Genomic DNA, 26,570 nt, shown 5'->3' on the forward strand with positions numbered 1-26,570 from the left:
CCACCCTCCCCTACCTTCCCTCTGAGGTTTGACGGTCTGATCGATGCTTCTCTGTCTCTGGATCTGTTTTTGTTCATCAGTTTATGTTGTTCATTATATTCCATAAATGAGTGAGATCATGTGATATTTATCTTTCTCTGACTGGCTTATTTCACTTAGCATAATGCTCTCCAGTTCCATCCATGCTGTGGCAAATGGTAGGAGTTCCTTCCTTTTTACGGCAGCGTAGTATTCCATTGTGTAGATGTACCACAGTTTTCTAATCCACTCATCTGCTGATGGGCACTTAGGCTGATTCCAAATCTTAGCTATGGTGAATTGATGCTGCTATGAACATAGGGATGCATATATCCTTTCTAATTGGTGTTTCTAGTTTCTTGGGATATATTCCTAGAAGTAGGGAAGACTGGGTCCCTGGTGCTTGCAACCAGCCAGAGGAGGGAATTCTGGGTCCCAGGTGTGGGGCAAGGCAGAGGTGGTTTGGGGCAATCAGGCCAGCAGGGGAGCAGTTAGGGTGATCAGGCCAGTAGGGGCGATCAGGCAGACAGGCAGAGGGGTTAGGGGTGATCAGGCAGGCAGGCAAGCAGTTAGGAGCCAGCAGGCCTGGATTGCAAGAGGCAGCCGGACATCCCCGAGGGGTCCCAGATTGGAGAGGGTGCAGGCTGGGCTGAGGGACACCCCCTGCACCCCCATGCACAAATTTCATGTACCGGGCCTCTAGTAAATAAATAAATAAAGTTTTTTTTTACCCCATGTCTTTGCATAGCTATCTATTTTCTCAGGATAGATTTCTAGATGGGAAATTGCTGGTCAAAACTTGGACATTTTTAAGGTCTTGGTAATCATTCAGAAATACTGTGCCAACCACCCCTCCCATAACCCCATCTTGACATGCACTGGGTATTAAAATTAAATATGTTCAGATTCATGAGGTTCTTACTAAATGCCAGTTACCATGGTAAATGCTGAAGATACAGAAGTAAAAAGACTTTCCATTCCTTTGAGGAACTACCAATATAGCTGGGATAACAAATATGTGTACAGACTATTCAGTTATTCTTCAGCCTTTTGAAATTTTGTCAATTTTTTTCAATGTATTCTTGAAAAGCGATTAAGTATTCTGTATTTGTTGAATAGTTTTAAAATGTCCATTGGGTCAATTTTATTATTTTTGTTATTTTGTTCAAATTATATCTTTACTGGTTTTTTGACTGCTTACTTTGTCAGTTACAGAGAGATAGATAGGTTAAAATCTCCAATTATACTTGTGGATTTGTCTGTTCTTACAGTTTTGGTTTATATATTTTAAGAATGTATTTTTTAAAATATGTTTTTATTGATTTTAGAGAAAGAGGAAGGGAGAGGGCTAGAGAGAAAAACAGCGATAAGAGAGAAACATCGACCGGCTGCCTCCTGCCCGCCCCGTACTGGGGGACTGAGCATGCAATCTGGGCATGTGCCCTGACCAGGAATTGAACTGGTAACCTCTTGGTTCCTGAGTCGACACTCAAGCACTGAGCCACACAGACTGGTCAACAGTGTATTCTTAAGGGCATTCATATTTTAAATTGTTTTATCTTCCTGGCACATTGGAACCTTTTATCATTATGATTATGAAATAACTTTCATCATCACTGATAGCCCTTGCCTTAAAGGCTGTTTGAGGGTATGACTTTTTTTTGTCCTTGTATTCCTTTTTTCCTAGCATCTTAATTTCTTCATTTCTGTTGCTTAGATGAGTCTCATAAATAGCAAGAGTTGGGTTTTATTGTTTTACACAATCTGACAACCAAATTATTTAGACCATTTATATGATATAATTACTGAGATTATGAGTTAAAATCCACCTTGTTTGGGGGGTTTCTCTTTGTCTTACTATTCTATGTTTCTTTTTCTCTCCTTTCTTTCCTTCTATCAGATTGGGTTATTTTTTATTACTCTATTTTTCTCCACACTGCTTTAGAAGTTATTACATATACTTTGTTCATAATTTTTACATGGTTACCCTAGAAATTACTATATTTAAAGTTAACAGCTTTACATCTCCTTCCAGATAATAGACATTGGAATATTTTAGCGTGACTTACCCCCTCCTGGTTAATACAGTATTATATCTATATATTTTATATTTTTTATCATTCCACAATATATTATTATTGCTGTTTCTTTTAGTCAATGTCTGTTTAACCTTACCAACATCTTTGTCATTCTTTGTTGCATCTTAGACCTTCTGATGGGATCACCTTGTCCTGAAGTGCTTTCTTTAGAACAGAGGTGCTCAGAGTGTGGTGCATAGGTCCCTGGAATGTACACTTTTTAAATAGTTTGTGTGATGAAGTGGAAAGTAATGAAATAGGAAGTACTCATAAAACATATTTCACTAAATATGAGAGTTGTTTGAGGAAAAGCATTTGTGTGATTAAGTTGCAAACTGAACTAGCTGCTTTTCTCACATATTAATTTTTGCTTGAAAGAATAACTGACAAACTGGTTATTTAGACTTGGATATTTAGCCAACATTTTCTCAAAAAAGAACACAGTAAACCTGTTATTTCAAAGAAAATATTGAGAGCATTTGTTATAAATTATAAAATTAAGCTTTTAGTAAAAATTAGAATTTTAGAAAACATCTCATTACAAGTTGACAGTTCCTCAGCACATTAAGAAAATTGATGAGATGATGGTGACACCAACAAATGTCATTTTTTCATCTTGTATCATGAAATGTGTAAATGTTTGGAAGATCTTCATAATTTCATCAACCAACATTCCAAATGACTGGTGCATGATATTACAAAACCATGTATGGGTAAAAAAAATATCTATTCAAAATGCTAGACATAGCAATGAATCTTAATGTAACAGAATATGGTTTCAGATTGTACATTGCAACTACCTTTTAAGAAACTACCACATGTTGCATTTTGGTGCAGTATCAAAGAAGAATTTACACAATTATCTGAAAAGGCCACTAAAATACTCCTCCCTTCTCCAGCTACGTATGCATACATTAAAAAGATTTGCATAAATATTAAATAGTGGCCAGTCTTCTCACAAAATAGTTTTGTCTTGAAAAACATACTTACTTTTCATTAAAAATAAAGTTATCTGTCAACATGTAATGGGTTTATTATTGCTGGTTTTATTTTTTATATATATTTTTTATTGATTTCAGAGAGGAAGGGAGAGGAGAGTTAGAAACATCAAGGATAAGAGAGAACAGAACCTCTTGCACGTCCCACACTGGAGATCGAGCCCGCAACCCAGGCATGTGCCCTGACTGGGAATTGAACCTGGTTCATAGGTCAACACTCAACCACTGAGCTACACTGGCCGGGCTGTTATTGCTAGTTTTAAACTAATTACTAGATCATTACTTTTTAGTTTCTGTTTCAATTTTAATATGGTAAATATTCACAAATAAAACATACATAAAAATTACTTAGGTTTTTCAATTTTTTAAGAATGTAAAAATGTAAAAAAAATATTGAGATCGCTACTTTATTTTTTGACATAGTAAAATTATTTCTTTGCAAAAAGACATAGTAAAATTATTTCTTTGCAGATAATATGCTCTTATATGGAAGAAATCATAAAGACTCCACAAAAAGTTGTTAGATCTAATAAGTGAACCGAGCAAAATAGTATGATGCAAAGTCAACATGCAAAAAAACCAATTACATTTCTAACTTAAACAATCTTAAAAGGGAATTACAAAAACAAGTTGATTCACAATAGCATTAAAAATAATAAAATAAGAATTAACTTAATGAGGTGAAGACTTGTAAAATCTATACTAATAAAAGGATAATATGCAAATGGTTGGGACGCCCTCAACCATAACGGCCGATCAGCTGGAGGCTGCATGCAGCAGGCACAGGTGGGCGGGGACTTGCAGCGTCAGGGACAGGGGTGGGGCGCAGCGGAGGCCTCTGCCATGGCCTGGCCCTGGGGTCCACAGGCCTCCCGCGGCTCTGGCCTACCTCTTTGGGGCGATGAATCTCGGGGCTCCCGCACTGTGACAGGGCACAGGCCAGGCTGGGGGATTCCCCCCCCCCCCAAGTGCATGAATTTCGTGCACCAGGCTACTTAGTAAAGCTATAAAAGATTCATAAAATAAAATAAAGACAAATAAATGGAAACACAGAGATCGCTACTTTAGAATTTCTTGTAGTAAGAGTCCACTGGTGTCAAATCCTTGGGTTTTGCTTGCCTGAAATGTCTTTATTTTATGCTTATTCTTGAAAGATGTTTCTAAAGACAAAATTTATTTTTCTTCAGCACATTGAAGATGTATTCCACTGTTTTCTAAATTCATCATTGCTGTTGAGAAATCAGCTGTAATATGTTTCTTCTTTGAAAGTAATTGTTCTTAGAGTGTAAGCCCACAGACTGAAGGGTCCTGGATTTGATTCCTGTCAAGGGCAAGTACCTTATTTGTAGGCTCAATACCCGGTCCTGGTTGAGGTGCATGCAGGAGTCAACCAATCGATGTGTTTTTCTCACATCTATGTTTCTCTCTCCGTCTCTCCCCTTCCCTTCCACTCTCTCTAAAACTCAATGGAAAAAAATTTCCTGGGGTGAAGATTAATGGAAAGAAAGTAATTGTTCTTTTTTTCCCTCTGGCTGCTTTTCAGACTTTTCTCTTTGTGATGTTTTCATTTCACTCTGACATGTCTACTTATCTTGCCTGGGGTTTGTTAGGTGTCTTAAGTCTAAGGATTGGTATCTTGCATCAGTTCTATAAAAGTCTTAGATATTCCTTGTTAACATTTTACTTTTGCCCCTTTCTCTCTAGCATTATGATTAAACTTGTACTAATTAGACTTTTTAATTGTATTCTCTTTGCCTCTCAAGGCTAGGTTCTACATTATTTCTTCTGTCTTACTATTCAGTTTCTAATTCTCCCATCCATTAAGTTTTACACTTCATTTACTACATTTTACATTTCTATAAAGTCTGTTATCTTCAAATTTACTAGGTCACCCTTTATACCCTCCTATTACCTGCCAATAATTTCAGTCTTTTCCTTTTATTTTTTAAGCATTGTAAGTAGAGTGGTTTTGTAGTTGATAGTTCTAGGGTCTATGATCATTATGAGTCTCTTTATATTGTCTGTTATTTTTTCTGCTTCTCCCTGAGGCTGCCTTGCCTCCTTGTATGTCTGGTTATCTTTCATTATCTGCTGCTTTTTTTCTTAAATAATTATCTGTGTTAATAATATTAATAATATTTCCTCTCAGGATGATTTGTGCTGGGTATCTGGGCACATTACGAGTCCAAATGACTTGAAATATTACATAGTGCCCTGGACCACCAGAGCTGAGAATTCATGAGATTCTCATTCGTCCTTACCTAATTGGTGTAGCCTGTTGGGAGTCCTTAATGTGGGGAGGAGTTCTATTAGACTTTACACTTTGGCAGTCCCTGGCCTTTGGAACCTATCCTCTTTATCAAAACCAAAGATCAGATTTGCCTTATGAGCAAATACCCTCAGGCAAAACATCTGTGTTCTACTTACCTCTGGGTTCCTGCATTTTCTTTAGTTTTGTTTCCAGCACCCATGTTTTAAACTCTTATGGGAAATTGCCTCCGCAAATAGTGTGTTTTAAATTTTTAGCCTAACCATAAAAATAAAGAATGCTTGCATTATAGATATTAACACAATAAATATAGTAATAACTCTTATATATAAGGCAACACTCATTCAGTAAGCATCAAGGGTCGGTGGTGTATTAGTTAAGATCACAGGTTCTGAAATCAGACTGCCTGGGTTTAAATTTTGGCTCTGCCACACAGCAGTCTACTAATCTCTCTGTGCCTAGATTTCTTCATCTACAAGAGGAAAGTAATGACAATGCTTACCTCATTTGGTTGTTATGAGGATCAAGTGAGATAAGGCAAGTAAACATTTAGCATAGTGCCTGGTATGCATTTGGCTTTCAAGTGCTTAGAACAGTTGGGTACTTAGTAAGTGTTCAATAAATATTCACTATTATTTATGTTACCCATTTATTGAGTGTCTCCTGCACAAACAGTATATGTTAAATTTTCTAGTCTTTGACTATATTCAAGTTCAGAAGGTATCACACACTTGCATGAAACAAGTGGAGAGCAATTAAACAGCATTAGTTATTTGCTTCCATAACAATGGCATTTTTTGAAATAATTTAATGTCTTAAAATCTTCTGATCAGATTAGCAAAAAATCATGCTTTTTAGTGGAGGTGGTCTGAGAAAATGGAACTATGCAGGCTGGTAATGGTGGTGCTAGGGGTTGTCATGCATAAGAACCATGAGTATATTGCTGGTGCTAACACATTTGTATATAGTGTTTGACATGTTTCTCTATGTTCAGGTTCTCACTAAAACTCTCAGAAGCAGCTATATTTATTTTCACTTTGTTGATCAGAAAAGTAAGGCCTAGATAATTGTGCAACAGTAGGAAGAGATAATTTGGTGCAGTTATTTTAGAGAGCAGCTTGGGATTCCTAGTCAAGGTAAAAGGTGCATACTCTGTAGTCTTGGGAAATTCTTTAACGTATTTACAGTTAGCATATAATATGTACAAGGCAATATGTCCTACACTCAGTAGGGCAATGAGCAAAAGTCCCTTGACTTACCCATACCATGGAATACCATTTAACAAGTACAATAAATAATATTGATCATATGTATCAACATGGATAAATCAAGAGACTTAAAACTAAGTGGGCAACTAATAGATAAATAAATAAATTCTGGATATCTAATGCACAGCATAGAGATTATCTTCAACATTACTGGATTATACGCATCAAAATTGCTAAGACTAGATCTTAATTGTTCTGAACACAACAAGAACTGATAATTATGTGGCATGGTAAAGGTATTAGCTAATGCCACTGTACTAATCATATTACAGTATTACAATAATATCAAACCAACACATTGTACATCTCCTACGTACACAATGTTACATGTCAATTATATCTCACACAAAAAACTAAGTGATAAAAGCTAGTTGCAAGAAATAAATATAATTTGATATTGTTTATATAGTTGAAGCACATAAACCAGTAGTACAGTGTGTATTGTTTATGAGTACCCATGAAGGCAGAAAAGATACAACGAACAAACTTACAAAAACAAATCTGCCAGCTTGAAGAGAGTGTTTACTCTGGAGGAGCGAGGGAGAGAGACCTGAAGCAAATATGGCAGAGGGCTAACGTCTTGGCTGTTACCTAAGCTGTCTGTTTTTTCTGTGCTTGAAATGATTTTTTTTTTTTCAAGTAAAGGAACTTGTAAAAAAAAAAAAAGAAGAAGAAGAAGAAGAAAGCTGTGGAATCAAAAGATCATGGTTCAAAGTCTGCCATCCATTTACCCAGTTCCTTTCTCTCTTTAATCCTGTTTCCTCATCTATAAAATGGGATCACTATAACTTCTTTGAAGTTGTCGTGAGGACTAGATGAGATTATATATATAAAATGCCAAGTATAATATCTAACTTCTTATAGGCACTCAGTGCATCATATTTTTAAATAACTTACCCAAGGTCTCATAGCTAGCCTGTGTCAGACCTAGAATTTGAATGTAGGTATCCTGATTTTGAGTCCAGTGCTCCTTCCACTGCATGAGTTCTGTGAATAAGATATTGTTAATGAAGAGACAGATCCTCATTGCACAGATCTAGTTGTTAGTTGGCAACATCACTGCTCTTCTCCTTCCACCCCCCAGAGAACATATGTGACTCTTGAATAAGTCGAGAGGTGAATGGGTGAAGGGCCTTGAACTCAGGTCTGTAGCTATCTCTGGACTCTTCAAAAAAGTATTTTGCGACTAGAAGAAAGTTACTTTGTAATAATGTTTTAAAATATTTAGTTTGATTCAGCTGTTCTGTTTTGACTTTTCCTTTTCTCTTTTGTTGACAGTGTCATCAGCAAAGTGGTTCCAGCCCCCGAGGCTAAGCCAGCTCCTTCTCTGAATAGACCCAAGACCCCACCACCAGTGTCAGTCCCAGCCACTGTGCCAGTGCATGTCACTCCTGCCCCAGTGCCTTTGCCACTCCTTGCACAGTCCACCTCGTCCCCCGCTTTGATGCCATCCCCGTCCCCTGCCATCTCTGGAGCTGGAAGTTCAAAAGCCCCTGTCCGGAGTGTGGTAACGGAGACCGTCAGCACTTATGTGGTACGCAGCATTTATTTTATAGCGTGTTTTTTTTTAAGTCACTTAAAAGCTTACTCTTTTATCATGAAAATGTTTTCAATTAAAAAGCAGTGTCATATGTATCATTATTGAATTTCAGAGGCAATTCTTTATGACTGGAAAGATTTTCATTGCATTTTCAAGCTTTTGGCAGAAAAGTATTGTATTTCAATGTTTGCATATTTAGTCTTCATAAATAATGCCAAAGCATTGTTTTTCTTTATATTGTTTTAGAATATGATTATATACATATATACAACAATATCAGTGTATAAATATAGAGAATAATAGTTATATTTAAATCTCACACTGAATTTTTTGATCAAGCAATTAAATTATTCACTTAAGAGTATAATTTATGTAATATATACAGATCTTATGGGCCAGCTGCTGTTTCTGAGTAACAGCACTAATTATAGTATGTCATTGGCTAAGGTCCAGAATATACCAGGCTTGCGTAATAAATGAAAATGAACTTCTAGACCACAGAGCTCTTTGAGTATACAGTGTGTCTTCAGATGTCAAAACTCACCTTGTTGAGTTCAGCAACTGACATGGCCTTGACCACCAAATACTCTATATATAGACTGTGACCTGTAAGCCTAGTGATAGCTCGAATCTTTTCAAGTAGATATGATTGAAAAGTGGTGGGGTAGGATTCATGATAATTGTTATAAATCATGCAAATATTATATTTTTAAGGCATTTTGGGAGGAAATTTCAACAAGTCATTACATATTGGAGGCACTATAATGATTCAGAGGATAAAAATCTCGAAAGTATTGAGAGAGGATATAAAGATCTGGAAAATTAACAGAAAAGTATTAAATTGGCTATTTAAGACAAAAATGGAAGATGTGATACAAAAATTTGTGATCATCAAATTGGTCCATTTGCCCAGCCGGCATGGTTCAGGAGGTCAAGGTTCAATTCCCAGTCAGGGCACATGCCCAGGTTGTGGGCTTGAACCCCAGTGGGGTGTGTGCAGAAGGCAGCCAATCGGTAATTCTCTCTCATTATTGATGTTTCTATCTCTCTCTCCTTCTCCCTTCATCTCTGAAATCAGTAAAAGTATACTTTTAAAAAATTGGTCCATTCAAGGGCCAATTGCTATAGGTGTTTAATTGAGGCCACATCACCGCAAGGCAGGTTGATCAGGAAAGATTTTGTTTAACCTCCATTTCTTCATCTGAAATGAAGGGGTTTATGGTAGACTAGATTATCACTAGATTATAACTATTATCTATATCACTAGATTATAGTTTGTTCTAGCCCTAAAATTTCTGGTTCTCCAGTGGATTTTTGAGGCTAACTCTTTGAAGATGGATCAGATTTACATAGACAATGTGGAGGAAAAGCCTTCTGTCTCCTAAGAGACATTTTGTAGACTGAGAACAAGAAGTGTGATTTGGAGGAAAGATACAGTCTATAGAGCAAAACAGCTGATTTTGTCACTGCGCAATAGTGTGACTTTTGGAACTGGCAGTTACCTTTCCATAGCCCCAGTCTCCCTATTCTTAACCTATCCAAGGGTTGTTTTAAGATGATTAGATGAAGCAGATGTTTAGAAGAACTTAGTAAGCTGTCAAGTGTTCAGTATTAGTTATTAGGGATGCTATGGCAAATTCCTCTTGTAGCAATAGAGTCATGGCCTTCTAATTTCAAGACAGGTCAACTAGCATCAGGACTGGCCATGCATGGCAGCTTCAGGGCATAGGATCTGGACTGGTCTTAACCATAGACAGCTGGCATGTGGTAACTGGTGGTTCTCTCCCCTTGAAATTAGAGAGGGCTGAGTCAGAGATGTAGCTGCCCACAGCTTTCTTTAGGAAGCTTTCCTATGAACACAACTGTCTTTGTGAGACTCGTTAAAACATGGCAGGCCTTAAAATAGCACATCAGTAGACTGAAACAGCTATGCCCCCAATATACCCTTTCACACAAAGAAAGCCCTTTCTTTTTGCATTTCTAGTCAGTGTTATATTTGAAAGTGAAGGAAGGAACCATACTTTACAAAATAAACTGAATGAAATTATATGCTGTGTTATTGTGAAAACTTGAAAATTAGCATTTAGTTGTTGCTGTTTTTGAATGCCCATCATAGAATTGTTTCTTCCAAATTGGTTGGTTAATGTCTAATTTGAGGAAGTGGAACAATTAGGGATGTGTCTTATTTAGAACCGGTAAGTTAAGTAAACTCCCAAGCACATCATCTTTGTAGAAAAATAATATTTAAATGTGTAGTTCTTTGGCTTCATGAGTTCCTTATTTCATTTGCCCTTTAGTGATTGTACTTTGCTGAAAATGTCATAAAGGGAATGGAAAGTTACTTAGTAACAACTCTTTTATATCCTTGATCTTATCAGCTAGTTCAGGAGAAGGGTTTGGCTAATAAGTAATAAGGTGATACATGCACTATTGGCTGTACATATGAATTCCATGCCTGTGAATGCGACTGAGGAACTACATGTGGTTGAGCTCTATAGTTCAAAAATATCAGTTGTTATTGCCATAAAGACCCTAATTATTAAGAACTGTGTTTACAGGATTTTTTTTAGATAAAGGTGGCTATAGGATATGTTGTTCACAAAAGTTATTATAAAATGCTTTTTTTAATGACTTAAACAAAAGAGTTTAAAATATTCATTAGAAATGATCCCAGAATGGTGATGCTCATGATCATGACTTTAATAAATTGTTAACTACTTTTTTTTTGGTTTAGTATGTCGGTGTATTACGTTCACAGTATAAAATAATCACTCTTATCCTGCCCTCTTTTTGGTTCTTTTCCCCCATTCCATCTTTGTTTGCACACCCTCCCCTCCCTCAACCCCATTTAAAACTTCAGATCCGAGATGAGTGGGGCAATCAGATCTGGATCTGCCCTGGATGCAACAAGCCTGACGATGGGAGTCCCATGATCGGCTGTGATGGCTGCGATGACTGGTACCACTGGTGAGTACTCCAAGCATCAGTGAGTGCCGGTCACTCCCTTGGGGCGACACTCTGCAGAGCAGATTAGTGACTTTGGTCCATCTTGGATTGTCTCCCCTTCCGGTGCTGTCCTCAGAATCATGTACAGGGCAAACATCACTGAGCCAATAAAATGTAATTAATTTTAAAAATCAAGTCTTTGGACTATTGTTATTCAACCTAAATTCTGAATATTTTGCTTAACTTAAATATCCTTCTAATGGAAAAGAAAGGAGCTATAGGGATCCCCCTTTCCTTTCCTTCTAGTAATTTTCTGTAAAGAGCTGCTAAGCTTCATAGTACCATTGAGATAACCCCTTTGTAAACATTCATAAACTGCAGAAATAAAGGGACAGCTAGCTTATCTGCTTTTTACTTCTCTACTACTGCTCCCCACTACCAAAGAAATGCTACCAAAATGTATGCAAATAATCTCATTTTATCTTTAAAATATCAGATATAAAAAGATAGAAATCCATTCAGTCACTTGATATATGATAGGTATAAGAGAAAAACAGAGCCATTGCTCAGAAGAATTATACTAGTTGTAGCTGAAAGGATAAGTGGGCTAATTAATTTCTCCACTGGGGCCTATAAAAGGGGCATTATGTAATATAATCATCCTTTTGCCCAACAATAGTACTACATAAATTAGAGTTCTTTGGTTTGGATTTCTGGTGAATATACCATAGACTTAAAATTTCATTTAATTATTTAAAAGTATTTAAGAACATAGAAAGTGTGTGTGTGTGTGTGTGTACATGTATATGTATAACTTCTTTATCCAAAACCCTTTTTCTTAACATGTAGGCCCTGTGTTGGATTAATGGCTGCACCACCAGAAGAAATGCAGTGGTTCTGTTCCAAGTGTGCCAACAAGAAGAAGGATAAGAAGCACAAAAAGAGAAAGCATCGGGCACATTGACGTCTCTGCAGCGCGGACCAGTGGCATGGCCTCGGGGCTCCTTTCCTACCACTTCAGATGTAAATTAGAGTTCTTTGGTTTGGATTTCTGGTGAATATACCATAGACTTAAAATTTCATTTAATTATTTAAAAGTATTTAAGAACATAGAAAGTGTGTGTGTGTGTGTGTGTGTGTGTGTACATGTATATGTATAACTTCTTTATCCAAAACCCTTTTTCTTAACATGTAGGCCCTGTGTTGGATTAATGGCTGCACCACCAGAAGAAATGCAGTGGTTCTGTTCCAAGTGTGCCAACAAGAAGAAGGATAAGAAGCACAAAAAGAGAAAGCATCGGGCACATTGACGTCTCTGCAGCGCGGACCAGTGGCATGGCCTCGGGGCTCCTTTCCTACCACTTCAGATGGGGATCCATGAAACTCTGCTGTCCCATCTACCGCTAAGTTCCTGTGGATGAGGAATCTCGGGAGACCGAGGACAAGAGAACTACAGCGTCCACTCTGGATGCTTCCCTCTGGAACAGACTGGCCTATGGCCACATAATGGTGTGACAGAAGGAAACTCAAGTACAGGTGTGGCACGAGGACTGCCGGGCCTTCATTTTTCTATTACCAGTGACAAGTATTAATAAAAAGACCATAATCTTCCCTTCTGATTTTCTTTATTCTCTCCAGGGCCTTTTCATGAAGGTATTAGATGACAAGATGATGTGTAAACCACCTTGGCTGTAATTTAAGGATGATATCATTAGGCTGTATACAGTTTTCAACTTCTTTCCCTCTATAGTAAGATAATCATAATAACATAAACAAAAACTCCAGTTGGAGTATTGGTAAATATTTTTGTGATAAAAGTTTATGAAGCTTCCCCTCCTCCCATTTTTAGTATTAACATGTAAAATGTTCAGGCTTTTGTGAAATACCTTATATTTTTTAAGAAAAAGGTTTCTATCATGTCCTTTTTGCTCTCATGCAAATTATTTTTGTTAACTCACACTTTCTGTCTTTGTTGCATTCTAACTTTGCCCTTCTTTAAACTGCTGGTGTTCTTCTCACTGCTTATACATTTCATCAACTTGTATAAAAACTCCTCAGACTAGAAGATCTCCTCTTGTGTAAATAATAAATATTTATGAAGTAGTTATTTTTTAAATTTTTATCGTGTTTAATTCTGGCTTTCTCTGTAATCCACTGTGATTTCAGCCATGTCTGTAATTACTGCTGTACATAAGTAAAGAAGGCTAGAAAACAGAGCCATAGTTGAAAGTTATCTACCTTGAGCTGAACCTGCACAGTGCCCACAACACGGTGGGAAAGGGCCCTAGCAGTTAGAAGGAAAGCACGGCAATTTAGACTTGCAGTTCATTATTTGAAATTGGTTTGTTTCTGTAAATTTCTTTGACTTTTATTAAAGGACATGTAGATTCCTCAAAAGTAAAAAAAAAACAAAAACAAAAAACATTCTGTAGCATTTTGTGTTTATATTGTTTTATTTCTGCAAATCTGTTCATTAATATTGTGATTTAAGGCTGTAATGAAGAATATTAAGAATTTTTTTAAAAAACTCATCAAATTTCAGGGTATCACAAAACTTTATTATATTACTATACTGCCCACTATTTATTATATGTTATAGATATCAGATATAAACCAAATATTTTATTTTTAATGTAAAACATCAAATTTTATTAACATATTTTAGCAACTTTGGAATAAATATGGACTTTTACTTGATTTTGAAATAATCCCAATTTGGGCCAGTGTAATGGATATCTTAAATGCTATAGTATGGGCATTGAGCCTAATTCAAATATATTAATAGAAATTGTGATTTTTTTAATGCCAAGTAAATTGATATTAGTGTATGAATTAGTCATATTTTAAGACCTATTATGTGGTTAGAGAAATGAGGTTTTCTGCCATGAATGTTAAATTGCAAGTCAGTGGAAATGGAGTAGCCCTTTTAAGAGTACAGTATTTCATTGCCGTCCTTGTTCTAGAAGCCAACTTTTTCTACCCCTACCAGAAAAACAAAGCATCTATGTTGAGATACATGTTTTTGTTTTATTAATTTGAGATCATTCTAAATACTTGATACAATATTTTCACATGCACAAATATACCCGTTAGTGCTTTTTGGAAAGTGAAGAGGGGTGGGGAAGTGCAAAATAAAGATTATTGGCTATTTCATAGTTTGCTTTTCCATTTTCTTTATTTAGGATTTAGTTCCTTGAGGCATGGTCAGTGGGTCTAAAGTTGCCACGTTTAAGTGAGCCGGTCTGAAATAAGAATGGAGGTGCCTGTATTTAACTTTTCTCCCAATCCTACTGAGAGGCTTCAGCCCTTACTACATTGAAGGAATTTCAATCAGTTTGTCCCTTGCTATTTCATGGTTGCTTTCCTAAATCCAGTTCATGATTTTATAAATGGCCTTTGCAATAATAAAACCAAAGAATGATTTTCAGGGGGCTGGATAGCTCAAGGGATTAGTAATGGAATACAGAGCCTTTCACCTCCAGGTCAGTGAGTTGAATCCAGTCCAGGTCACTAGAGACCCAGAGTTGTTACCATCTTCTGACTGTTCAGTGGCCTGTGTAAAATGGACCGGTGGTCTCAGTCTCCGCTGGATGGCTGTCTGTGCACCAACTGAAGGAAGTTCAAGAAGCTGCAAAAAGAAATGTAGATTCAAAAATAAAATACCTGTGTTACAAAGCAAAGTGAAAAACTTGGGCATAGTCATTCTCCACAAAGTAATACTGGAGAAAAAGAGTAGCTTACCAATGCCACAGGCATGACAGAGAATAGACAGGACTCACTTTTCTTAGTGAAGTCAAACAAAACAGGAAAAGAAAAGACCTGCATTGGACGAGGGGAGAAAGGTATATTGGGAAAGATGATTTCATGAGGAGAAAAACTTTAGGGGACCGGAGCAATAAGAAGAAAATGGGTTTTGGCTTTTGAGGGAGAAGGAAATCACAGAGCAGCAGAAACTTGAGGCACTACTGTGACTGAGAAAATTTGATGCAAAGGAATGGAAAGTATTTCCCTTTGGAGCGGTAGACGTCGTCCAGTTGTCAGTAAACCCGCAGACTATTTTCACTTACGCCAGCACTATCGCCTGACCTTAGCATCAATACTTTATAAAGAGACGTAGTTAGGGAAAAAAAACTGGCCTGGCTAGTGATTTTATTGTAGGAGGTGGCATTTAAGAAACAGACACCCTCCCTCCCAGGAAACAGAAACTCTTCTGGTGAGTGAATCTGTCTTCCAACCCCTGTGTAGCTGGCAAAATGTAATTTCTATGGCTGACACCGTGTTTCTCTTCTGAAGGTGTCTGCAGTTAAGTACAGTGAGGATCTTTATCCTCCAGCCGATTGTGGTTCCAAATGTCCTGAAGAAAATCAGAAGGATCAGAGCATTCTGGCTTTGTCCGGCTTTTTTCAGAGATAAAATACAGTGCATTACTCCCTTGATCGCCTAAACCGCCTTTGTTCTTCTTTCAATAGGATGATTAAACAAAGACGTACTAACCAAATTAAAGTATAAAATGAACCCTGAGATATGGAAACCTTGCCAGGACTAATACTAATGAATGAAGTTCACTGAAGGCATGCTGGCTAACTTTTCAATACAAATAGTTCTATGGTCAATCTCTGTAGATCATAGCAGTCTTTACAAGTTGAAGTCTAAAGTAGATGAGTTGTCCTGACTTAGGAATGAAATAGACAATGTTCTGAATAATGTCTCTTTCCACAATAGTAGTAGTCATTCTGTTAGGAGACGATTTCTTTGAGAATGTTGCATTAGTTGTAGCCTAGAAAGTATAAAGTGATTATTAATCCATACATGCAAGCATTAGATGACACCGGAAATTTGATATTGAGAGGAACAACTGAATAATTTATTCTTAATATCATATATGCTGTACATATCAACCCACCAACATATGCTATACACATACACACATGTGCATAGCACACTGTGCTAGACATTATCCTATATAATAAAAGGATAATATGCAAATAGACCGAACAGCCGAACAACTGGTCACTATGACGTGCGCTGACCACCAGGAGGCACGCGCAGAACATGGCAGGCATCGGCAGCAAGTGCAGAACATAGCAGGCATCAGCCACGGTGGGATGGTGGAGCAAGTGAGCGGGGGCAACAGACCAGAGCGGGGTGCTGGTCGCTGTCATCGGGGCAGGCCTCTGGTGGTTACTGAAAATTCTTTGCTCCCGCACACCGTGGTCCCGCCAGGCACTCACACCTGCTGCCATCACTGGCCCCACTCGCACCCACTGCCGGCATCCAGCGCTGGCCGAAATTGCTCAGCACCGTCAGTGGGTTCAGTGGGTGCAAGTGGCGGCTGCCAGCCCCGATGGCCCCTGAGGGCTTCTCCACCTCCCACTGCTCCTGAGGGGCGATCGGGGCAGCAGCCGCCGCTGGCACCCGCTGCTGGCGCTGGCCCCAATTGCTCTGCACCATCAGTGGGTGTGAGCGGGGCCAGCACCATCAGCGTGTGGGAGCAACAGCAGCGGGGGCTGCAATGGGAGGGCCCAGGTTGGGGAGAGGATGAGCCGAGACCCACCCCTGTGCCCACCGCAGCCTCTCGGCCCACAGTTCTTTTCAAGGTGCATGAATTCGTGCACTGGGCCCCTAAACGTTTAAACAACATTTAGTTTACATAAAAGTTATTAAAACAACTGCTAGTTACCTTTTTTATCCTGGACAACTCAGTTTGTAAAACAGTTTTTTTAAAAAATATATTTTTATTGATTTCAGAGAGGAAGGCAGAGATAGAAACATCAATGATGAGAGAGAATCATTGATCAGCTGCCACCTGCATGCCCCCTACTGGGGGTTGAGCCTAAAACCCCGGCATATGCCCTGACTGGGAATTGAACCCTGACCTTCTGGTTCAAAGGTCAACATTCAAAAACTGAGCCATGCTTGTCAGGCTGTAAAACAGTTTTAAATATTGTGGTTTGTTCATCTGACATTTGCTGGGCACATTTCATGGAAATGGCAAGATGTACTAGATACATGCAATTTTCTAGTCTGACTTATAGTGCTTCTCTTTCTCCATGGTTTTACTGTTGTTTCTGCAGTATACTGTGTATTAAAATGTATTTCATTGACCCTTAAGCATCTTTCAAACCTGTCCTTTTCCTATTTGCCAATAGAGTATCTTTCCTTGTATTATTTTTACCTTTTATTCCTCACCCAAGAACATGCTTAAAGAGAGGAAGAGAGAGAGAGAGAGAGAGAGAGAGAGAGAAACATTGATAGGAGAGAAACATTGATCAGTTGCCTTCTGTACGTGTCCCAACCTGGGATCAAACCTGCAACCTGGGTGTGTGCCCTAACCTGGAATTGAACCCACAACCTTTCGGTGTCTGGGACAGTGCTGCAACCAACTTAGCCACACTGGCCAGGGCTTGATTAAACTTTGCTAGATTTTAGAAGGTGAATTCTCTATAAGTGGATTTCTAATTAACCAATTCTCCATCTTCATTCTATTAATTTGGACATGGCTATTTACAGTATTCACAGAAACATATAGTAGGCCCAGAATAGCATGCACTGAGCCATATCCATAAACTTCTTAAAGAAATCATTAGTCATTACTCTAGTCTAGGCAAAGTACATCATCCACTGTGGGGCTACAAAGATAAAATGAGATCAATGGGGGGGGGGGGGACATATGTAAAACTTTCAACAATAAAGAATTAAAAAAAAAGAATAAAAGTTTAAAAAATAAAAAGATAAAATGAGACATGTCCCAGTATTGTAGAGCCCTGTAACAGAAACATGGTACACACCTCAAAAATGGATCCAAGCGAGACGTTCATGGAGAAAGACAGTCACTTCTGACCAATTTTAAATTTTAGGTCAATGAGACTAAGGAACATCCTTCCAAAAAGTGTTGTAAACCAATATAGACATAAGAATAGTTATAGCATGAATCCTCCTTGTATATAAAGTCCAAAAAGAGGAAAATATGTTGTATGCTTAGGGAGGAATACAAGGTTCAGAAAGCAAGGCAAGAGTCTAATACTCAATAAGCCCTGGCCACGTGGCTCAGTTGGTTGAGCGTCCTCCCATGTACCTACACATACACACACACACACACACACACACACCTTCCATTCCCTGTCAGAGTATATGCCTGGGGTTGCAGCTTGATCCCCAGTAGCGGGTGAGCAGGAGGCAGCAGATCCATGTTTCTCCCATCAATGTTTCTATCTCTCCCTCTACCTTCCTCTCCCTAAAACAATAAAAACATATTTTTTTTAAAAAGTCAAGATGGCAGCTTCCTCTGCAGGTGCAGGTATGGGTGCGGGGGGAGCTAGGCATGAGCAAGCTGGGGCTGCTTCTGTGGTTACAGGTATTGTCTTATTTTTACACCTCGGAGATGGCTGTTCAGTTACCACTATAACTATAAGTTTTAGCTATTTTTGTGCTTGCTATCTTCTACAATTTAAAAAATCGTGATGGGGGGGAAAAAAGGAAGTTGACCAAATTACAACCTTCCCAGGAAGAAGTATTGGATCTGAAACTGAATAAAATCAAAAGATTGGTCCTCTTTAGAGAGAAAAAATCAATCTACTGATGTAAATGTATCCTTAATACATACATAAGTCAAAATGTGTAAATCCTGCCAGGACCTGGTGGAGCATGCACCGTCATGCACCTGCCACAACAAAGATGGAAAGGTTCAGGCAAGGAGCCCAAGAGCAGGACCTCTGCCTAAAGCTGGTGGTCAAGCTGGACAGGTTTCTGGCCAGAAGAACCAACTCCACCTTCAACCACGTGGTGCTGAAGAGGCTGTTCCTGAGTTGCACCAACCGGCCGCCTGGGTCCCTTTCCCGGATGGTCTGGGAGATGAAGCTTCCCAGCGGCCGGGAGAGCCAACCTGCTGTGGCTGTGGGACTAGAACCGATGACACATTTCCAGGAGGCGCCCAAACTGAAGGTGTGAGCAGCGGCGACGGAGCCACCTCCACAAGGCCGCTGGCCCTGGACCCCCAGGGCTGTGACACGGCCCTGCTCTCCAGCCCTCGCCAGGGCCCAGAGGTGCCCCTGCATTTTGGGGAGGCCCTGGGACCCCTCACAGCCACACAAGTTCCAGCTCGCAGGAGGCCCACGGGCCAGCAGCAGCTACAAAACTAACCCCAGGTCCTACCTTGTTATTAAGAAGATTTGGATGCTAAAATTTTTTTTTTTCTAAACCCTGCATGCCAAAAGTCAAAGGAGAGTTTGCTTAAAGGAACAATAAGGTAAATTTTCACCAATGAAGTAAGGTAAGAGGGGAGAACATATTAACAAACACCTGCATAGTTTAGACAAATATATGAGGAAAACCAATTTTTTTTTTTAACTTTGAAGAATTAGTGAGCCAGCTGCAACCGGGGAGGTAGCTCAGAATGCCACCTTCTAGAAGTTTAGCGACATCCTACCAAATGACGTTCTTCACCCAAAGCCCCAAATGGAATTAGGCTCACAATAGGTTGGTTTTTATTTTGTTTTGCTTTGGGGAGAGTGTAGCCCAGAGCTGTAAAATTTTGAATTTGAAACCTTTACGTGGGCAGACCGCCTTCAGTGTAATATAGTCAGTTTACCTGCCTGACTCATAGGGACAGGGCACCTCCCAGGACATTGCTAGGAAGTGTGCTTCAAAGCAAATACCGTTTGAAGTTTGGTAAAATATATTCTTGGCTTACCATATGTTTACCAAATTTAAGAAATCAAGTTGAATTGGCAAGACCTATACCCCATTAAGATGGTTACAGGGGTTTTGATGAGCTTCATGCATTAAATTGATACTTTCTGCTTTACATATCTTCTTTTCAAATTGGGTTTAGATCATCAACTGAATTTTAAGGAATCTAGGTAGCATGATAGTAGCCAAGAGCACACTTTTTTTCTCTCTCTCTTTTTTTTTTTTTGTCAGAACCTGAATTTGAATTCTGGCTCTGTTGCTCGACTTCTGAATGAACTTGAATAAATCATTTAATTTCTCTAAATCTCAATTTCCTTCTCTGTAAATGGAGAATGAGAACATCTGCTTGGATCATTGGGAACATTAAATTAAATCATATATAAAACAGGCTCAAAGAATGGTAGCTATAGTATCCATTGTGGCTTATTTATTTTTTTAGCTTAATCCATTAATATATGTTAACTTGCTCTTTCAAAAAATGTTCAGTCTTCCATGAATTCTGGCTTTTCCATGAGCCTCAGATTTTGAGTCTCAACACCCCTTCAAAAGAGTAATCTTTTTCTTCTTTTCTTTTTTCTTTATTGATTAAGGTATTACATATGTGTCCTTATCCCCCCATTGCCCCCCAGTGTCTGTGTCCATTGGTTAGGCCTATATGCATGCATACAAGTCCTTTGGTTGATCTCTCCCCCTTACCCCCACCCTCCCCTACCTTCCCTCTGAGGTTTGACGGTCTGATCAATGCTTCTCTGTCTCTGGATCTGTTTTTGTTTATCAGTTTGTGTTGTTCATTATATTCCATTAATGAGTGAGATCATGTGGTGTTTATCTTTCTCTGACTGGCTTATTTCGCTTAGCATAATGCTCTCCCAAAAGAGTAATCTTGATTATACAATCAAGGCTTGAAACGGAGAATACATTAAGGAGGCAATTTTCCTATCAAATAATTTTATATCGGACATAGAAGGTCACCAGGAGAGAGAGGCTTCCTCCCAGTGCCTTCTCCAGAGTGGGCACCCAGCTCAGGTCTGTACATGTCTATATGGTAAACACAAGTGGAGAGTAGAGGGAGAAATATGCCTCTGTCCCAGACCTAAGTACACCCATTAGCAGGACTCTATAATCAATGTTCATATGGAGCAACTCAAAATGCAATCGATTTGACTGGCACTGGCATTTTCTAATTATTATGCTAAACAATATCAGAGAACTCAACAGAATAGTAACTCATAGTTCAGCTTGACCTATGTTCAGCAGGTCCATGATTGCACATCCATTCTTGAACAGCCACAGGCCCTAGTGCAGTAAATGTATCAGATAAAGTAAGGAAACCTACCTTACACTTAAAATGAGGAGAGATTTCTCTGAGAGTTCTAAATTCAGTCCAGCTGTAGGGATGCACTAATTGTTAGAGCACCCCCTAGTGGAGGAGGTGCGGTTCTCTGTCTTTAAGAATCTGTTCAAATCACAAATATTTGTGTTCTTTCGTCACTATCTCAATCTCACGTCTCAAGCTGTTCAATAGAATTTTCTGTGATGATGGAAAAGCTCTATAAATTCTTCACCATCCAATACAGTAGCCATGGCCACATGAGCAATAGAGCACTTGAAATGTGGCTACTACAACTACAAAACTGAATTCTAAATTTCATTTAATTTTAACTAATTGAGATTTAAATAACCACAGGTGGCTAGTAGCTACCGCATTGCACATTGTGGTTCTAGAATATCCACTTATGTAAATATTCCTTGCCACTTCATTGCAATCCTGCTCTTCCCTGTGGCCAGTGAGGACTGTGTGAGAAGTTTATGTGAGAAGCACACTTCTTAACTAAGCACACGCCCTGACTCCTCCCAGGGCCTCAGCCCTTTCATGTTAAAACAAAGAGGCTGCGTGAGATCTCTGTGCTCTTTTGGCACTAACATTCTGTGTTTGAGACTTGGAAAGTAAAAAATAAATAAGTTCTAAAAAATAAAAATAAATAAGTTCTGTTTAAAAGGTGACATCTACCATTTCAATCCGTTCATTTGGACCATCAGTAAGGTAGAAATGACCCAGCAGCTACCTGCTGATACTTCTGGATCATCACGATGCAGGAGACGAACTAAAGTAGGAAGAATCTGCTCCACAGCATCTAACGGGGCTACAGGATTCTTGTTGCGTCGAAGCTTTGACAGTGTCCGGGTAAGATTACGTAAGTAACCACGTGCTAAAGATGACATGTCAGGAAGTGCATGGAGAGCCAACAGTGGGTCCACTGCCCCGCACTTGATACCCAAGTCTCGGGAAACTGAACCATCTTGTGAAGCACCTAGGATCTACTGAATTGCCAATTGTGACTCCTGTGCTAAGAGCCATAGGAAATATTGTCGCTGGGACAGATGAACAGACGCAGGTTGTAATAGATGCGGGAGCACTGGCCGTCTTTCCCAGCCTGTAATGAACTCCAACACCAATGTTCAGCAGGAAGCTACATGGACATTGTCAAACATCACAGCTGGCCGCCAGGACCAGATACAGCAAATTGTGAATCGTGGATTAGTCCCATTCTTCATTGTTGTTCTTTCTAAGGCAGACTTTAAGACACAAAAGGAAGCTGTATGGGCTGTGACCAACTACACAAGTGGTGGAACAGTTGAACAAATTGTATACCTCATTCATTGTGGCATAATAGAGCCACTGATGAACCTCTTAACTGCGAAAGATACCAAAATTATTCTGGTTATTCTGGATGCCATTTCAAATATCTTCCAGGCTGCTGAGAAACTAAATCTAACGATTGAAGAATGTGGAGGTTTGGACAAAATTGAAGCTTTACAAAACCATGAGAACGAGTCTGTGTACAAAGCTTCACTAACCTTGACTGAGAAGTATTTTTCTGTAGAGGAAGATCCAAATGCTGTGCCAGAAACTACCTCTGAAGGTTATACATTCCAAGTTCAGAATGGCACTTCTGGGACCTTTAACTTTTAGATTGTACAACTGAGGCATAAAGTTGTTTGTTGTGTACTATGTTTGGTATAAGTATGTCTTACTGTATCTCTACTAAGAACTCTTTTTAAATGTGGTTTGTTATTGTAGCACTTTTTACAATGAATCTATACTTGAACAGTTCCAAACTATACATACTGTACGAAGCTTCTCCTCTCAGTGAGTTTCTTATTTCTATATGGAATTCCATATCTTGCAGTCTCCTGTAAATAAAGATTAAATTCCACCAAAAATAAAAAATAATAAATAAATAAATACATAAATAATAAAAGGTGACATCTAGCCTGGCCGCTGTGGCTCAGTGGTTGAGCATTGGCCCAGGAAACAAGAGGTCACCGGTTCAATTACCAGTCAGAGCACATGCCTGGGTTGCAAGCTTGATCCCCAGTAGGGGGCCTGCAAGAGGAAGCTGATCCATGTTTCTATCTCTCTATCCCTCTCCCTTCCTCTCTCTAAAAATCAATAAAAACACTTTTTAAAAAAATAACATAAAAGGTAACATCTATTGATGTCAAATCCATAGTTGAAGGGATATGTGTGTTGTGTGAATGGAACCCAATCAGAAATGACTTTTCCTCAGTATTTTTAAAGTGTCTGTTTGGTTCAAAATAGCATGAAGAATAGCCTTAACGTAAAATAAAGAAGCAAAATTAGGGTACAGAGAGCTGACACAGGAGCCACCCTTTTCAGATTGGTTACCTCTTGCAAGAGAACATTTCCGCAGGCCCACAGATGGGCTTTCTCCAGCAGGCGGAATGGCTGCAGCGTGGAGGGCGTGGAGAGCGGGGCTGCTGCTGAGAGAGTGCCTTCGCTGACATTTCCCGCTCCGCGTGTATCTTTAATTACAAAAGGATAAAACAGAGAGGGGCACTTCCAATGCTTTATTGTCAATAAAAGGGAAGAAGGCAAGTGGACAGATTTTGATGTTTTCAACTTAAACTAACAATTTTCATTAAGTACATATTTTATGTATCCAGCAGTCAGCCCCTGTGTACAAAATATCAACAGTTTCTATAAGGTTTTGGTGAAAATTTTCCATGCTATTAACATGAACATAGGATATGCTAGTACATGCCCTGAGACTATGGACATTGGAACTACTTCCATAAGGTAGCTAGCTTCTAAGACTTAATACAAGCCCTTTCTATATCTACTTCATTTCTTGGGTGGCTAGTTATTTTCTTAAATGTTTTCATGTACAAACCATTGTCACTGAATTTTGTTTCAAATCACTAAAAACAATAGAGAGGGTCAACTATTGATTACAAAATACCAAGCTCTATTTGTGGGCTTCAAATTACCAGCCTACCAAAACCAAGCTAGCCCTGTTTCAGTTTGTAGTCACAGACAATACAGCAATTTAATGCAGCGGAAATCCTGACCCAACTCAAAAGATGGTATTTCTGCCATAGGAGGTTATATTCACCTCCTTTCCCAAGCAACGGGGTAATGTTGATGTCAGAGAGTTGCCCACTTTGTGTCTGAAAAGAAAGCATATCAAAATGCGTGTATATAGGCTCATCTGAAGGACATCTGTACAAAAACACACCATGTAATTATTATACACAGTTCACAACACTTTATATTTACAGATATCCTCGTATAATTTTTGCAATTATGCTGCTGTAGACACAAAAGTCACATTAAATGGCTATCTTTAATATGCGTAATGCACTTGGAAACAGGAGTATGGTTAATAAGAGTTTGCAAGCTTCTCTTTTTCATTAAGTTGTTAATCACGTTTCATTAGTGCCCAAAGATCAGAAGAAAAGCAAAAGTTTAGGAACCACAGTGAGGAACGGTGAGGTGAGCTCTCCCCTCCCCCAGTCACTGTGCCAGCGTGATGACAGCCCCGCCACGAAAACAAACAAGCTTAACAAGGCCATTTGCTGGGCTTTGCTGACACTGTCTGATTTTTCTTTTTCCACTAGAAAACCTGTTTTGTTTTTTTTTCATATTAAGTGGAGTAGTGTCAGAAATTGGACAAATAGTGTGTGCGAAGGCGAGTGGAAACAGTACATCTTATGTAAAGAAGCGGCACAAGGTTTAAAAAGTGTGCTAGAATTTCAGTAACTTGATTGTTTAGACTCAGGTGAGGGCACCAGCTCTCTGAGCCAAAAGAAAGAAAGAAAGAAACATTAATCGTGTTGTACCTAAGCCAACCCACTAATCAGGAATACAAAATATGGTGCTAAGATATTGAGGCGCTATAGAAATGCCGACGAATAGTGAACATGAAAGTAAACATTCCAAACTCCCTACCCCTCTCCCACCTAATCTGATGGAGCCACCCAATGCTCTACACAAGGGTAAGTGGAGCCGGCTCCCTCGGCTGGCTATCGCAGGCTTTTAAATGGACTTCTATTAAAAACCCAGTTGAAGTATCTCCTGGGATCAGCATGGCGTTTAGTTGCCGGCTGGCCCCAGTGGGTTCAGCCACCCTACGCCTCCCCCGCCCCCCCATAATGGAAAGCACCACGTGATTGCCCAGGTCCACCCCAGCTCTGTTTTCAAGGTCTTTCCTGAAAGTTGGCCACATAGATAACCTGGTTTCCATGCTATTTATTGCCTAGGAAGGAGGAAGGGTTGAGCCCAACCCCTCTGGGATGTGAACTTGCGGTTCCAAGGAGTCTAGGGAATCAAATCTGATGCTTTCAGGACTGAGCTGCCCCATAGAGTGAATCCAACAGTTTTCTCTTAGGACCAAAAAGGGACCTGAATTACAATAGCTCTTTCTTATTTGTGTCCCCTGGGGGGGAAAGGGAAAGAAAAAAGAAAAGAAAGCTTTCCCCAGTACTTTAGGACATATTTAACCAATGGCCTTTGCGAAGAGTAACTTTTCTACATTAAGAATTAATTCCTTTTAATATTCTTTTTATTAACTGAAACATCATTGCACCTGAGACCTCCGTGTACTGGTGGTAAATCTGGTTAACTTTGGAGACTCAGTATCACCTCTTCCATCAAAATTGATTACTCTGAAGGTTAGGGAAGATTATATGGTCAGGTCAACTGCTCCCCTCCTCCCTGGTGTTCTAGCAAAGATAAAATTCAAATGATGTTTCTAAGAAAAATAATTGCCTTCTTTTAAGAGATTGCATTGAAGATAACAGAGTAATGGTAACAGCACAAAAGTCTGGTCTCTTTGTACCTGGATTTAACGTACTTTGGGGTCTTCATTTTGGGTGAATTTAGGGCATAGCATTACTTGTGGCTTCATCTAGTTCAAGAAATGATGTACTGAATAGGCAAGACATTATTTTAAAACTGTAGAAAGCCCGGCCGGCGTGGCTCAGTATTCAAACATCGACCTATGAACCAGGAGGTCACGGTTTGATTCCCGGTAGGGGTGCATGTCCGGGTTGCAGGCTAGATCCTGGTGTTGGGTGTGCGGGACACAACCGATCAGTGATTCTCTCTCATCATTGATTTTAAAAATAAATCCTTATTCAGCCATGAGTTTTGGAAAAGACTTTGCAACTTCCAGCGTGTTGCAGGGAGGTGCATCTCTGGCCACCATATTCCTTACAAGTATTGAAAAGCATACTTTTATCTGATTGTAGTTACTACAAAGACCCTTGCATCAATTTCTTAAGGTTCTGCCACTGTTTTGAAGACTTGTCTGTGAAATCCAGTTCCTCAGACTTGCTCGGCTTTCATGTGATTAAAACATAGCACGCCCTGGAAAAGAATCACAGGTCAACTTGGTTCAGGCGTTTCACTGATGGTTTAAAATTATTTAGAGAAACTCAGGTACTGACGTACTACTATAT

At 39.2% G+C, this 26,570-nt stretch overlaps 1 protein-coding gene across 1 annotated transcript in view; it reads left to right on the forward strand.

Annotated features, from left to right (window-relative positions):
- Positions 1–14,268, forward strand: part of TAF3 (TAF3 RNA polymerase II, TATA box binding protein (TBP)-associated factor, 140kDa) — a 181,453-nt gene extending 167,185 nt beyond the window's left edge. The window contains exons 5-8 of the mRNA XM_005885308.2: positions 7,910–8,165; positions 11,032–11,138; positions 11,967–12,138; positions 12,485–14,268. Of these exons, the coding sequence (XP_005885370.1) occupies positions 7,910–8,165; positions 11,032–11,138; positions 11,967–12,081 (478 nt within the window). The 3' untranslated portion in view covers positions 12,082–12,138; positions 12,485–14,268. The remainder of the gene's footprint in view (positions 1–7,909; positions 8,166–11,031; positions 11,139–11,966; positions 12,139–12,484) is intronic.
- The last annotated feature ends 12,302 nt before the right edge of the window (positions 14,269–26,570 follow it).

The sequence above is a fragment of the Myotis brandtii genome, unplaced genomic scaffold, assembly GCF_000412655.1.
Source record: "Myotis brandtii unplaced genomic scaffold, ASM41265v1 scaffold9, whole genome shotgun sequence".
Taxonomy (NCBI): domain Eukaryota; kingdom Metazoa; phylum Chordata; class Mammalia; order Chiroptera; family Vespertilionidae; genus Myotis; species Myotis brandtii.